At 37.3% G+C, this 15006-nt stretch overlaps 1 protein-coding gene and 1 non-coding gene across 2 annotated transcripts in view; one reads left to right on the top strand and one right to left on the bottom strand.

Moving 5' to 3' along the window:
• The window catches only part of WDPCP (WD repeat containing planar cell polarity effector), a 284886-nt gene that overhangs the window by 214922 nt on the left and 54958 nt on the right, over positions 1–15006 (bottom strand). The window contains exons 7-9 of the mRNA XM_068966787.1: positions 10223–10337; positions 7805–7938; positions 4095–4286 (exon numbers count right to left, since the gene is read on the bottom strand). Coding sequence (XP_068822888.1) covers positions 4095–4286; positions 7805–7938; positions 10223–10337 — 441 coding nt within the window. The remainder of the gene's footprint in view (positions 1–4094; positions 4287–7804; positions 7939–10222; positions 10338–15006) is intronic.
• On the top strand, positions 11954–12025 carry TRNAH-AUG (transfer RNA histidin (anticodon AUG)). Its single transcript has one exon. It is a non-coding gene; the product is annotated as a tRNA-His (tRNA).

The following is a 15006-nucleotide window of genomic DNA, read 5'->3' as shown; positions in this document are numbered from 1 at the left end:
AATTATTCCAAAAGACATTCACTGTTTTGCATTTAGAAGTTCATATGAGGTTCTGAAAAAAAAACCTTTATTAATTTTTCCAACAATTTAATTTTGATAGATTGAAAGGACCAAATCTAAGACAGAAGCTACTTGATAAAAGAATTATTCTATATCTTAATATATTAAGATAAATATATGCAGTCAGTGGTGATAAGTAAAAATCAGGTACAAATATCATATAAAACTTAATGAAAATCTATTCAAATACTTAAACAAGATGGATAATTTTCCAAAAACACAAAATAAGGAAAATGACTCAAGGAAACAACAGAATTCCTGAAAACCAACCATTGAAAAACAGAATCAGTGATAAAAAAATAAATCTATCTTCCTTAAAAGATAGCACACCCAGATGCTTTTATGTGTTTTACCAAACATTCAAGTATCATATATTTCTTTTGGTACTGTTTCACAGAGGAGAAAAGAGAAAAGCTAGTCAAATCAATCCAAAAGGCTAGTACAATTTTGATATGAAACTTAGGACAGTAACCAAAAAAAAAGTAAAACTGTGTACCAACCTTGCTGCTGCTGCTGCCGCTAAGTCGCTTCAGTCGTGTCCGACTGTGCGACCCCATAGACAGCAGCCCACCAGGGCTGTCTCTGGGATTTTCCAAGCAAGAACGCTGGAGTGGGTTGCCATTTCCTTCTCCAATGCAGGAAAGTGAAAAGTGAAAGTGAAGTCACTCAGTCATGTCTGACTCCTAGCGACCCCATGGACTGCAGCCTACCAAGGCTCCTCCGTCCATGGGATTTGCCAGGCAAGAGTACTGGAGTGGAGTGCCATTGCCTTCTCATACCAACCTTGAGCAAGTTGTAAATCCTCTTTGAAAGTTCCCCCTTATTATCTCTCTAGGTAAAAACAATCATTTCCCACTGGTTCCTGTACTGCTAACATATATCCACAGCACTTTAACACTTTAGTGTACGCACGTGTTTTCATATTTGTCTCTCACTGGTAGACACTAAGATCCTTGCAGGCAGGGAAAGCTTTGTATTCATATCCTCTGGCATGAAATACAGTGCTTATGGCTTCCCAGGTCACTCAGTGGTAAAAAATTCACCTGACAATGCAGGAGACATGGGTTTGATCCCTGCGATGGGAAGATCCCCTAGAGGAAGAAATGGCAACCCACTCCAGTATTCCTGCCTGGGAGATCCCAGGGACAGAGGAGCCTGGTGAGCTATAGTCCATGGGACTGCAAAAGCGTAGTACAGGACTTAGGGACTAAACAACAACAGCTACTCCATGGTCATGCTCAACAGCTGATGAATGATGTGAAGAGAGAAAGAGTGAAAGTGTTAGTTCCATCGTGTCTGTTTCTTTGTGACTCCATGGACTGTAGCCCACCAGGCTTCTCTATCCATGGAATTCTCCAGGCAAGAATTCTGGAGTGGGTTGCCATTCCCTTCTCCAGGGGATCTTCCTGACTCAGTGATTGAACCCAGGTCTCCTGCATGGCAGACCGGTTCTTTACTATCTGAGCCACTAGGGAAGCCCCAATATTGGAGTGGGTTGCCATGTCCTCCCTCCAGGGGATCTTCCCAAACCAAGGATCAAACCCAGGTCTCCTGCATTGCAGGAGGATTCTTTACTTTCTGAGCCATCAAGGAAGCCCAAGAATACTGGAGTGAGTAGCCTATCCCTTCTCCAGGGGAACTTCCCGACCCAAGGATTGAACCAGGGTCTCCTGTATTGCAGGGGGATTCTCCACCAGCTGAGCTATCCGGGAAGCCCAGGGAAGGGCATTTCAGGTAGCAATACCTGTAATCTGTACAGGTGTGCACTGCTTGCATGCTCAGTTGTGTCTGACTCTTTGCAACCCCATGGACTATAGCCTGCCAGGCTCTTTTGTCCATGGAATTTTCCAGGCAAGAATACTGGAGTGGGTTGTCATTTCCTACTTGAAATTTGTACAGGCAGAAGGTGAGAAATAAAGAAGCAGTGAGTACATCATTTGGCTAGAACATAGATTTGTATAAAGAAATAACATTGGCACAGTAGGTCACGACCAGCCGGGGCAAGGGGGTGCTTTTCAGTGTGGAAGCTAAGTTTAGCTGAAAATCTAATGAATGCATTTGAATAAGCAATGGCAAAATCAGACCTGTGCTTCAGAATTCAGATGAGTACTTTTTTTTTGAGCTGCCTGGGACCCATACAGTTTAAATCCATCATTTTAAAAATTAGAAAACAGTCAGGGTAGGTGATCTACCCAAGACCAAAGAATGTATCATCAGTTAAAAGCAGGCTGAACCTTACAGGAGTAAGCTTGATTCAAGTCACACAGTATATGGTCCAACCAATAGGCAAACTGAGGTTTATCGAACCACAAAGTCCATAAACTAGACACGGGAGATAAAGTATGTGGACCATATGTATATACCCTTTTCAAACAGTCCTAATTTCAGGTAATAAGTTCATTTCAATAAAGGTAATTTGTGTACTGTAAAACTAAAGGTTGATTTATGCTATTTTTTTTTTTTTTACTTTTATTGTAAGACAGAACATTTAAAAGAATTCTAGTTGGCTTTATTACTGAAGTCATTTTGATTAGGTCTTCTAGTCAGTTAGCTTCTAGATCCAAGATCAATATGATGGTAGGCACGAACAGGAAGTGAATAGGAATAAAGTACTTCTTTATCCTTACAAAATCCATACCTGAAGCATTAAAAAGTGGTCTTAGTTACTACAACAAAATTGGAAAAGTTCCAGAAAAAGGTAAATTAATTAAAAAGGGCTCTTCAGTCTTAAAAGATAGCCTGTAAGTTTATAAAATCAGAAGAGGTAAGTGGGGGATAGAGAAAACTTGTACTTGTTCATTATCTCAGAACACTAATTCTGAAAAATACTTCTTAAAGTCTAAAAGATAATGGATTTAGAGAAAATACAGGAACATACAATTTTACCTAGACAAAACATACCATTTTACCCACTGAAAAACCACGTTGAGGAGGTTGTTTTTTCAATTTAAAGTTACATTAAGAAAACAGAATTTCAGACTCAAAAGTACTGATACAAGATGAAAATATCCACAGGTTCATGATAATGAATGATGATGGAACATTTTCAGAAATAGATAGGGTGAGATCTCATATACACTTCCTAGATTATCCCTTTTGGTGTTTGTGTCCCAGACAGGACACTAGATCGAGAAGGCTGCTCCTCTAAGGCCCTCCTTACAAATCCTTGCCCCAAGCCATGGTTTGGCACCACAGAGTCTTATAGAAAACAGGCATTTGACTACTGTTTGCTAACTGACTGCTGCTAAGTCGCTTCAGTTGTGTCCGACTCTGTGCGACCCCAGAGATGGCAGCCTACCAGGCTCTTCTGTCCCTGGGATTCTCTAGGCAAGAACACCGGAGTGGGTTGCCATTTCCTTCTCCAAGGCATGAGAGTGAAAAGTGAAAGTGAAGTTGCTCAGTCGTCTCCAACTTCGCGATCCCATGGGCTGCAGCCCACCAGGCTCCTCCATCCATGGGATTTTCCAAGCAGGAATACTGGAGTGGGGTGCCATTGCCTTGTCCAACTGACTAACTGATGTTTAAAGAAGGTGGTTAATAACACAGCTTTGAAAGGCATGAAATCATGAGCAAACAGTAATGACAGCACTAATAATGATAATGACAAGAATCACAATAGTAATTGAGACTATTAATTAATACATGTAATAATAGCATTACATCATTATTGCTCTAAATGCATCTATTAACTTGGATATCTTCATTCACTCTGTTTTTCAAATAATGAAACCACAGCACATAGAGGTTAGTAATCTGCTCAAGGACAGAGAGGTAGGTAGTGGCAGAGCTAGGATTTGAACCCAAAAGCTTGTGCTAATAATCACTATGGTATTTGGGCGAGTCCTGAAACTGTCTGTGGATCCTCCAGATGTGATACTTTAAAGGATCCCATTTCATATGTAATTACTTTTGTTGAATATTTGGAAAACTAATTATAGACTTTTAAAAGTATTTATACTTATTTCAGAATAGGAAACTAATAACCCTACTTTAGTTTCTCTTCAACAAAATGTATATATTTGCTTTACATTTACCTCCAGCTTTCCTTGAGCATAACTCAGGAGCAGCAGATTGGCTCTATCCTTCTCAGAAGAAATGGGGGTCCAAGGCCAAGCATCATCACTGACCAGTGGCCACCAGCAAACAACTCTATCTTGAACACAACTGATAGCTAGACGACGCTGTGTTGTCCTATTTACTGGGCCAGGGATTTCATAATAGGAAATCTAATGGTTTAAAAAAAAAAAAAGACAAGGATCATTTTTAAAAGGCAAAATCCTCAAAGTATTACAAAAATTAAAGCATCTGTAAATGTAGATAAATGCAAGTAAATATGCATGTTAAACATGTGCTTAAGGAGGTGTCAGAATTTACCAAATTCTTTTGACACATACATAAAAAAGACATATGTTCAAAATTCTCCCCATTTTTAGCAGAGGAAAGGAAAAGGAAAAATGTGAGTTGGGGAGGAATTGGCCATAGCAATCCCAATCATTACCAAAATGTACAGTCATGGTTGCTTGACAGCATCGACCTACACATAGGATTGAAGACCAGCTATATTAAATGACAGGTTCAGTATTGCTGACCAAGAGTGTCGGACTACTGTTTAAGACATAACATGTTAACAGTGACTGACAACAACAAAAGGAAAAACAACTTGAGGCAAATATCGCTTTAAAGACATGTATACAAAAATTCTGCATAAAGGGATAAGCCACAGCATCATGTGTAAAAGTTTATGCAGCTTCTGAGAATTATGCTTTTTTTTCTTAGGACGGATTTGTAGAATTTATTATTCAAACTATGTTATTTTGGAACATGGTTATTTGAAAACATAAGCACGGCACCATCTGGGTGACACATGCCAAGGAAATATAGATTGCACCGTATTTCTGCTTAAGGAATTAATGGAAGGTTGATAGCTTGGAAGCAGAAAATAAAAAAAAAAAAACTATCTTGCCATTGCTGGTCAGCAATAATCGAACCACTTTCTGGGGATTAAGCGCATGGCTAAGCCTACTGGACCAGACACTAGCAAAGGGCAGGGGGTCTTCTTATCAGAGAAATGCTTCTGGAGCCAGTCTCACTACATGACAGATTGCTTTCATATTCCTGTCTGCAAGGCAACAAAGGATGGCAGTAATGCGATAATGCCAGAGTGCAATGGGTGTTAAGAACCCGTTGCATTTATGTATTGTATTTAGTAAATAATCAGGCTCATCCAAATTGTGATCTCACCACTCAACCAAGGCCATTAAAATCAAGGTTAATGCTTTAATAATCCTCTGCTATTTTTTTTTAATATGGTCAAAAGGAACCCTTTTCTATTTGCATGGCCATAATATTATTGACCTCTTCATCCTCTGAATGCACATCAAAAGGAACTGAAATCAAAGTAATTACCAGTGTTGTTCTCTCATGGTAAACATTTAACTCCTTGCACTGTCCCTTCACTGTTAAATAAATTGAATTGGATTTTTAAAATGTAGACAGGAAAACTTGCTAAAGGTCAATAATTTCATGATATTTCCCCTACATTTTTCTCTGTGAAAACTGTTTCAGTCTAAAAGAACTAAATTATGATATAGCTGTAAAGAACAGCAGGATTGTAATACTCTACACTATTTCCTTGTTTTAAAATCCAAATGGGCAATGACAGACAACACAAATTACTTTATGCTCTAAAGTGCAAATTCTTATATTTAAGTTCTCAATATCACTATTTTAACTGGCTATCTTCTCATTTGAGGGAAATATCACAATGAAATTGCTAAGTCCTTAAAAATACACAAATATTATTTTGATATCCTACCTAGCATTTATACATGTTACTTAAGAACTTCTATAGAAGAAAACAGAGTTAAAACAAGAGGCTGGCACTTTCAATCCTCACATAATGTAAATCATGTATGTTACCTGAAATTTAATGTTTGTTTTGAGTATTAATGGTTTACTATTCTATCACAATGGTCAAGAGGGCAAGTGAAATGAACAAGTTACTTAAAATGTCCTTCCAATGGATAAATGGCAGTTTTTATCAAATATTAAATCAAATATTAAATACTAATTTAAAATACTGAACCAGAAGATAAAATCCATGGGTTTTCCAGAGGGAAGCAGGCTACTTCTTCTCTAATGTAAAGAAATGACATGGAGTGCTTATGATTTTAATTTCTCATATCTAATGACAGAATGAACAAATATGTAACTCCCTTACTCAAGGTGCAGGACCCATATACTCAGTCTATTTTTCACATCTTTTCATCAGAAAAGATGACATCCTAACAGTGTCTCTCTGCTCTCATTAATGAGGAGCTACTATCCTTAAGCTGAAAAGACTCTGCCGAACTACCCACCACACTGAAGATGAAGAAAGTAGGCATACAAAATTTTATATAAATGCATTAAAAACAGTCACTTTAATAGTTAATGCATTAAAATTAATGCATACTGGTGCATTTTAAAGACCAGTATTAGTAAATTAACAACATTTCAAGGAAAGCTAGCCATTTTGGAAAATAGAATTCCATTAGGAATGTTAAACCATTTTTTACTAGACAAAATATATGAGTACTACAGATTTTCAGTTTAAAAGAATCAATATTATACAAAGTGTTATAGAAGCAATACAAGGCTTGCAAACAAAACCAAATTATAGTTTATTACCATGATGAAAAAGTTAATGTATTTTATCCCATGTTAAAAATCTTTTTTATGAGTAGATTTTTCCAATAAATAAAATGAAATCCTCCCACACCACTACTAACTCAGTCACAGTAAGAAATAACCCAAAAGAACCCCAAAGGGCAAAAGGTTAGGTCAAATACTATTAGACTTTTCAAACACACACACACAGTTTCAAGCCACAAAGCTGGCTTTTAAGAATCTTTGCCCCTGTTATAGATACTCCTGGTACAGTGTAAGTGTGCATCTTTTTTAAGGAAGCTGTAGATCAGTCTCGTTCCCAGTGAACAGTGAACTGTCTCAAATCCACGTCACAGAGGCTGGATCAATCTTGCAAACACAAGTCACTGCTGAAAAGAGGCCTTGAACTGAAACAGCCTGGAAAATGTATGAGATACTCATTCTAGCAGAGAGTATGCCTTCCAAGCAGTTAGAATGTAATGTGGCAAAACTTAAATTAAACACATCATTTAAAATAAAAATCCTGCCTTAACAGATGTAAAGTCCCTGATACAAGGAAACAAATTACCTGGAGTTACTGAAGGGAAAGAGACTAACACATGAAGGAGATTTCTTTTTGCATTTTTCTCCACAGTTATAGCTGGATATTGGGAGGAGGGGGATCTTCCCACTCCTTGTTTATTACACTTTTCTATTAACCTGTGAAAGTGTTGTCTTCTTTCTTGTGAAATGGAAGCGAGAGCAGCTATCCTTGCCTAGAATAGTGATACGGGGTCTTAGGGAAAAATGAGAATGGTATATATACTACTACCAGCTAGAAAACCATTTTCAAATGTGTAACTCGCCTCTATTATCTTTCTGATTTCCATAAGTACGATGTAAACTGCTCCAAGCATGCCACTGTTAGACCCCCATAATGAGAGTAAAAAAAGAAAACTTTGGATGGCCACAATCAAGCTTAATCCTATACTATGAATAACTCTGGTTTTTCTGAAATCCATAATCATTTAAGAAAAATGAGCATAACATCAACTCAAGCAATACTCTAGCATACCCTAATAATTAACAATATGACCATATACATTCAAATCTCTACCTTATAATCCAAGGCTGAGAGCTTTTCCAGTCTTTTGTTTATATCAGGAGAGCTCATCTTCTTGGCAAACTGAATAAAACATAGTTTGTTTTGTGCCAAAAATGATAAGATGATGAAGCTGTCTGTGAGAAGAGCTTAAAAAAAAAAAAAGACTTGATAATACTATCAAGTACTAAGTTAGAATAAAATAATAACAAATTAATAGTTTCTTCTACTGAAATGTTACAAAAAGCTATTTTCAGAAGATAAATGAATATTAATTGAAATAACTGAAGTCTCCTAAATATCATTGTGGACATTTCCCAACGATAATAAAGATATTAGAAAGAAACAACAATAATCAATCTAATCATGCATGGATTTGATATTTTTCCTTTCCATGAGACCATTTCAATATACACTGATATTTGGGGACAACCTACAAATGAGATGTATTTGGAATAAAGGTCAGAAAGCATAAAACCCTGTTTCATATCTGAACATAAAGATAAAAACACTTATTTGTACTTAGCCTTTAATCCTGTATTTATATGATACAAACCATCTGAGAATAAATTGGATTTATTAGAGGATACAGATCAGTGTTCTCCACTAATTTTTTAAAAAAATTTTCACCAATGAACTTTCTTTCTGAAAGTACACTAGCTGAATGAATTAAAACATATTATACCCAATATGCATATTATATAAAGTAATACTTGATAATGAAGATTAGCAAAAACATTTCTGCAGCTATATTTCTAAAGCACACAGTTAATTAATTTGCATTAATTTGGGTTACATAAAGAGCTATTAATGTTATAAAAAATACTGATTAAAAACATGTAGTAGGAATTTGAGAAATGTTTTACATTGTTCCCAGCAAAAAGAAGTTATTGAATGTTTTATATATATTTCTTTACTTCCATATCCTGGCTGTGCAAGCAGTAACCACAGTAGATCTACACAATTACAGGAGAATCTGGAGAACTGCCAAGAAATCACATTGTTATCATGTACTCATGAGAATGTATGTATTATTTGTGGTTTAAAGAAACAAGTGAAAAAAGATATCTCAGCAACATGAACAGTTTTGGAGGTCTCCTTTTAATTCTAATGGAGGACCACCAAAATGACAAAATCATCACAGCCACTATTTTACTTGCAGAGTCAATGAAGGGATCAATTATTAGACATATGAAAATAGAACCTCTTCCACAGGGAAGCTTCCTTAGCACCATAATCCTACAAGGAAGAGGAAGTGGCATACTCATAACCCTACCCCCAGCTTATCATTATCAGGAATACTACTAATGATAGCCACGCTGCACAGTGCTTTTCTCTAAGAAATTGTGTCTGCATTATTCAGAGATATTAGCGAGCACACACTAGGGTTTCTATAATCTTGCCTCTGTCCTTTCCATTAGACCACACTTTTGATTATTCAATTTAAGACATGGATAATTTTCAATCTCTAATGATAACGCAAAAATCAATCTGTTTCTTTTTTTAAATTTATTTAATTGGAGGCTAATTACTTTACAATATTGTACTGGTTTAGCAATGTGTTTCTTATGCAATCTGTTTCTTAGGCCTTTTTTTTTTTTTTTTACCTTGAATTAAACTGCAATCTTAAAACTTTAGGAATCAGCACACTATAATGCAAAGGAAATGGGTTCAAATTTCAGCTCAGTCATTTTGGGGCTATTCCTTAGTATCTCATTGGTGGGCATGTTCATCAGTATCTCAGCTTCAATTTCCTTATCTATTAAACAGAAATAACTATATCTTACAAAGAATAGTTGTTTTAATTAAATTATATAGGTAGGCTGGCACAGCAAAGAGCCTTCTAAGGATTAATAAATGTCAGTATGTTACCTTTTCAATAACTGGCTTAAAGTCTTCATGTGCTTTGTAGCAATTATATACTAACTGTGATATCACTTTACAGGATTCAGATATATCTGGTATTTTTGGCATTGATTTTTATTTTTAGAAATACTGCTTAAACTCTCTCAGAAGTTAGTATTCATAGACTTTGGTAACAAAGAATAGCCTAAGAGCCAAAGAACAGATTTTGTTTTTGTTTTTGTATTAAGTAGCTGTGCTGACAAATTGGGGTTATTTATTCAAATTCATGTGAAAGTGAAAAATATTTGAAATGTCAACACACCAAACAAAAAACCCACCTCTTTAGAAAATAGGTTCACTTTAAGGAAACAGTAAAAAAATACCCAAGAATACTAACAATTGACAAAAACTTTGACATTAAATATTAGTTAAAACTCATATTGGGCCCAGAGGTTGTAACTATGCCATTACAAGCAATTACTTGTGTTTTCAAGTCCCTAGTGGTAATAATTAGTCTACCTGTTGACACAGTATTTCTCCTGCCCCACTGTTAATGTAGGCAATTGATTTGCACATGGGGGTAATTACCATCACTGATGGTGTCGGAGATGAGCTTCCCCACCAGGCTTCTGTCAATCACCACTTTCTCCAGCTGCGGCCCGGAAAGGCTTAGGGACACCAGCACACCTGAACCAAAGAGGAGCTAAAAACAGGTAAAGGGAGAGAGGCGGAGGGAGATATACCAAGAATTAGAATCTTTTAAAAATTTCTCCCCAAATGTACAACTTACAGATATGTACATGTATATCTATACCGTGGAATTATAAAGAGTTCTTTGAAAAACAATCACTGACATTCTGAGTAAAAAAATACAGGTGGTTAAGTGGTGGAACACAGTTAAGTGCACTGATCAGTGCTATATGAAGAAACTGAATTTAGTCCATGTTTATTAGAAGTGTAATCTTTTAAATACTTGGAAAATAATCATGTTTATGAAAAAACTTCCTTGCACTGCATTCAGAGATGTGATGTGTCTTACTGAAATGTTTTCAAAGATTACTATTTATATTAGTAATTAAAAGAAGATTTCTTAACATTTGAGTAGGCGTTGCTACATACTAAACAGCAATCATCATTACAATGTTAACACCAAGTATTATGATTTATCCGGAATTTAAACTCCTTAAAATAAAGATCATGTCTAAAATATTAAAATACATGTAAATCCAAGGCAATTGAAGCACAATGTTAAATGTTAAAATTCATAAATAAGTACCACATACCAGAAATAACTTCTCAAGGAGAGATAAACACAGTAAAGTATGCAGGCTTTATTAATATTAGTGTTCACCCAACCACCCAACAAAAGATGTCTGGATATCACCATTATGGTTTTATACTGCTCCTTTTCATTTGTGGCAGTATAATTCATTCATCTCCAAATGTTTAAAACTTCTGAAAGGACTATGCATATGTGTATGCTTGTTATCTATGAGATTATGAAATATCAACATTGGAAGAAATTGTTTCACCTTCAAGGCAACAGACTCAAAGCAGATGAATCATGTAATAGCATATGGTATAAGAAGAAAAAAACCAATTGTCAGTAAACTAATCAGGAACATGCTAGCCAAATCTAAAGACAACTATGATTTTAAACAAAACAGGGGAATTCCCCACCTACCTAGGCATCATGTCCCAGCTAGAGAGGATGATTCTGTGACAAGACATACTGGGACATGTGTGAACAATGAGCAGCATGAGGGACCAGGTGATTATTATATTTAAAAAAGACGACTATTCCCCTACTGTCTAACAGATTCCAGGCATATGAACCAGAAAAGAAACTGAAGGGTCCCATGTGATTAAGTTCAGTTCAGTTCAGTCGCTCAGTCGTGTCCGACTCTTTTCGACCCCATGAATCACAGCACGCCAGGCCTCCCTGTCCATCACCAACTCCAGGAGTTCACTCAAACTCATCATATGATTAAAGGAACTGTCAATTTCATGTTAATTTACCCCATAGGGGCCAGAGGCAGGGGAAAGGAGAACTTAACTTTATTGGTATGGGGGACTAATAAGAGAAAGTGAAGACACGTTTGTTTCAAGAATTTCAAACTACTTCATAAATTAATTAATCTCTACTGAATTATGAATTACATCCAGCCACACCATATACCTTGATGACTAACACTGATACTTTTCTTTTAGGGAATACCCCCATAACAATATAACATGTGGTCTTTACCCCTACATTCTCCCTTCTCAAGCAGGCAATTTTAGGGTCATCTTTCATATCTGGTTCTCCCCCTTAGGACTTCCCTGGTGGCTCAGACGGTAAAGCGTCTGTCTATGATGCGGGAGACCCAGGTTCGATCCCTGGGTTGGGAAGATCCCTTGGAGAAGGAAATGGCAATCCACTCCAGTACTATTGCCTGGAAAATCCCATGGACAGAGGAGCCTGGTAGGCTATAGTCCATGGGGTCGCAAAGAGTTGGACACGACTGAGCAACTTCACGTTCACGTTCTCGCCCTTATAATAGTTTTTTCTCCCCTCATTTATTCAGTCTCTTCCTCATTTATTCAGAAAAGTGAAGTTGCTCAGTCATGTCTGACTCTTTGTGACCCCATGGACCGTAGCCTACCAGGCTCCTCCATCTATGGGATTTTCCAGGCAAGAATACTGGAGTGGGTTGCCATTTATTCAGAGCACCTCTAAAATTTGTCCTTTTCTATTTATTTTTATCTATTAGAATTTTACACCCATATTCTTAAGCACCTCTTTTCTTCATTATCTACTATTAGTTCCTAATGGATACTAGCTAGGCCACTTTTATCTTTATATCTTAAAGATATATATCTTTATATCTTATCTAGTGCCTAGAACAATGTCAGACACATAGGAGGTACTAACTAAATGCTTAGAGAAAGAATCATAATTAATTCATGATAGGATTAAATAATTTCCAGTTAGAAGGAAATCTTGTCTAATTTTCCACTCCCACATGACATGGAAGTTCCTTCTTTAGCATCTCTGCAAGCATCCTTCAAAGATCCAGCCATGCTTGAATACTGCCAGTAACTAGAAGCTGCTTTAAACAGATAACTAATAAAGAAGTAAAAAGGCCTCTTTGAGGAGACAACATTTGAGTACAGATCCAAATGAAGTGAAAGAACAAGCCATATGATTACTTGAAGAAAGGGAATTTGAGCCTTAGAATAGTAAATGCAAAAACTCTTGAGGTCAGAATGTGCCTGGGAAAACTGACAAAAGGTAGGCCAGTGTGCCTTGAAGGGTGAGGAGTGAGTGAGAGGGATATTCACAGGATGGAATCAGCAAGGCAGTCAGGAGATCTTGTTGAGAAGTCATAGGGTTTCAAGCAGCAGTGAATTATAATTTATATTTTAAAGAAGGATCAGGGCAAAAGTAGAAGCAGGGAGATCATTAGGAGGCTATTGCAGTGGCCTAGGTGAGAGATGATGATGGCTTGAACTCGATGGCAATGCTAGAGGAAACAGTACGTGGATATATTTGAGACATATTTTAAAGGGGAGCAACTGGGGCTTGCTGAAGAATTGGATGTAGCAAACAAGAGAAAAACTCAAAGGTTTTTGGGCTGAGCAACTTGGTTTCCTGAAATGGGGAACACTTGAGAAGAGGTAAATTTAGATTGGGAGAATCAAAAGTTTGGTTTAAGATGTCTATGAACATATAAGTAGAGATATCAAATACTCTGAAGTCTAGGGTGAAGTGGGGGCTGGAGATTATATTTGGGAGTCATCAACAATGTATGGTAGTGTTTAAAGTCTTGGAACAGAATAGTGAAAGTTGCTCAGTCGTGTCTGACTCTTTGCAACCCCATGGACTATAAAGTCCATAGTATTCTCCAGGCCAGAATACTGGAGTGAGTAGCCTTTCCCTTCTCCATGGGATCTTCCCAACCCAGGGATCGAACCCAGGTGTCCCACATTGCAGGTGGATTCTTTACCCGCTGAGCCTCAAGAGAAGCCCAAGAATACTGGACCGGGTAGCCTACCCCCTCTCCAGTGGATCTTCCCAACCCAGGAATCGAACCAGGGTCTCCTGCATTGCAGGTGGATTCTTTACCAACTGAGCTAAAAAGAATGAAGAGGTCATAAGGGTGGAGCTCTAATCTAATTAACCTGGTGTCCTAACAAAGAAGAAGACACACCAGTGGGTTCTCTTTCCATGTGCACACATAAGGAAAAGGCCAAACGGCAACAAAGAAGACAGTTGTTTATGAATCAGGAAGAGAGGTCTCACCAGAGATCAGCCGTCACAGCAACCCGGTCTTGGACTTCTAGATTCTAGAACTGTGAGAAAATAAATTTGTTATTTAAGAAAAAAAAAAAAAAAAAGGAGAGAAAGAGGCCTAACAACTGAGCTCTGGGACATCTCAATCTTTAGCTGGGTTAAAAGATCAGGTTAGCCCTCTTATTGACACCTAGTTGGGGTACTTATTAGGATTAAGGTATGTCTATCATTTCTGATTTCCAAATGTCATGTGTTCTAGAAGTAGCCCTAACACCAGATTTTGGAATAAGAGGGTATAAGCAAATTAATAAGTTAATTAATACATTTTTATAAAAACAATCTATGGGAAAGCATAAGTTTCCAAGTACTGGTGCCAAAGATATTCCTGGATATGGTAATGGTGATAACCAGAAGGAGGGGGAAACAATAGTATGAGTCTCAGGTAAAGAATATGCTAGCCCAGACAGGAAAGTATCTCTCCCTGTTTCCCCAAAAAGTTAGTTCTTAAGCCCTCCAAACTGGAAAAGCCTATTTTAAGATTTGGCAGGACAAGAAGGAAAAAGGGCATCAAGATACCCAATTTCAAGGAATCAGAGAATCCAACAGTTCAAAAAATTAAAAAAGAGCAGACAAAGAAGCAAAGGGAGATACCTCCGGAGCAGATCTGAGCTTGAGAAGAGATCAACAGGATGAATAAATAAGAGGGCCTATGGGATTTCCAAACACTCTGCCAATTTTAATGTAGTTCCCTGTGCATGAAACAAATTGCCAGTCCAGGTTCGATGCATAATACTGGATGCTTGGGGCTGGTGCACTGAGACAACCCAGAGGGATGGTGCGGGGAGGGAGGGGGGCAGTTCAGGATGGGGCACACGTGTATGCCTGTGGCGGATTCATGTTGATGTATGGCAAAACCAATATAATGTTGTAAAGTAATTAGCCTCCAATTAAAATAAATAAATTTATACTTGGGGTGGGGGGAAAAGATGACGAAGGCAAAATAGGAACTGAAACTTTCCCTTTCCCCTGATACCCTTCCAGACAGGAAGTATCTTCCTTGCTAGTTATGCTCTGACCATTATTTCTTTCTTTTTTT

Source organism: Capricornis sumatraensis, chromosome 1, assembly GCF_032405125.1.
Source record: "Capricornis sumatraensis isolate serow.1 chromosome 1, serow.2, whole genome shotgun sequence".
NCBI lineage: Eukaryota > Metazoa > Chordata > Mammalia > Artiodactyla > Bovidae > Capricornis > Capricornis sumatraensis.
Note: the sequence above shows the minus strand (reverse complement) of the source record. Positions and strands in the feature narration are given on the sequence as shown.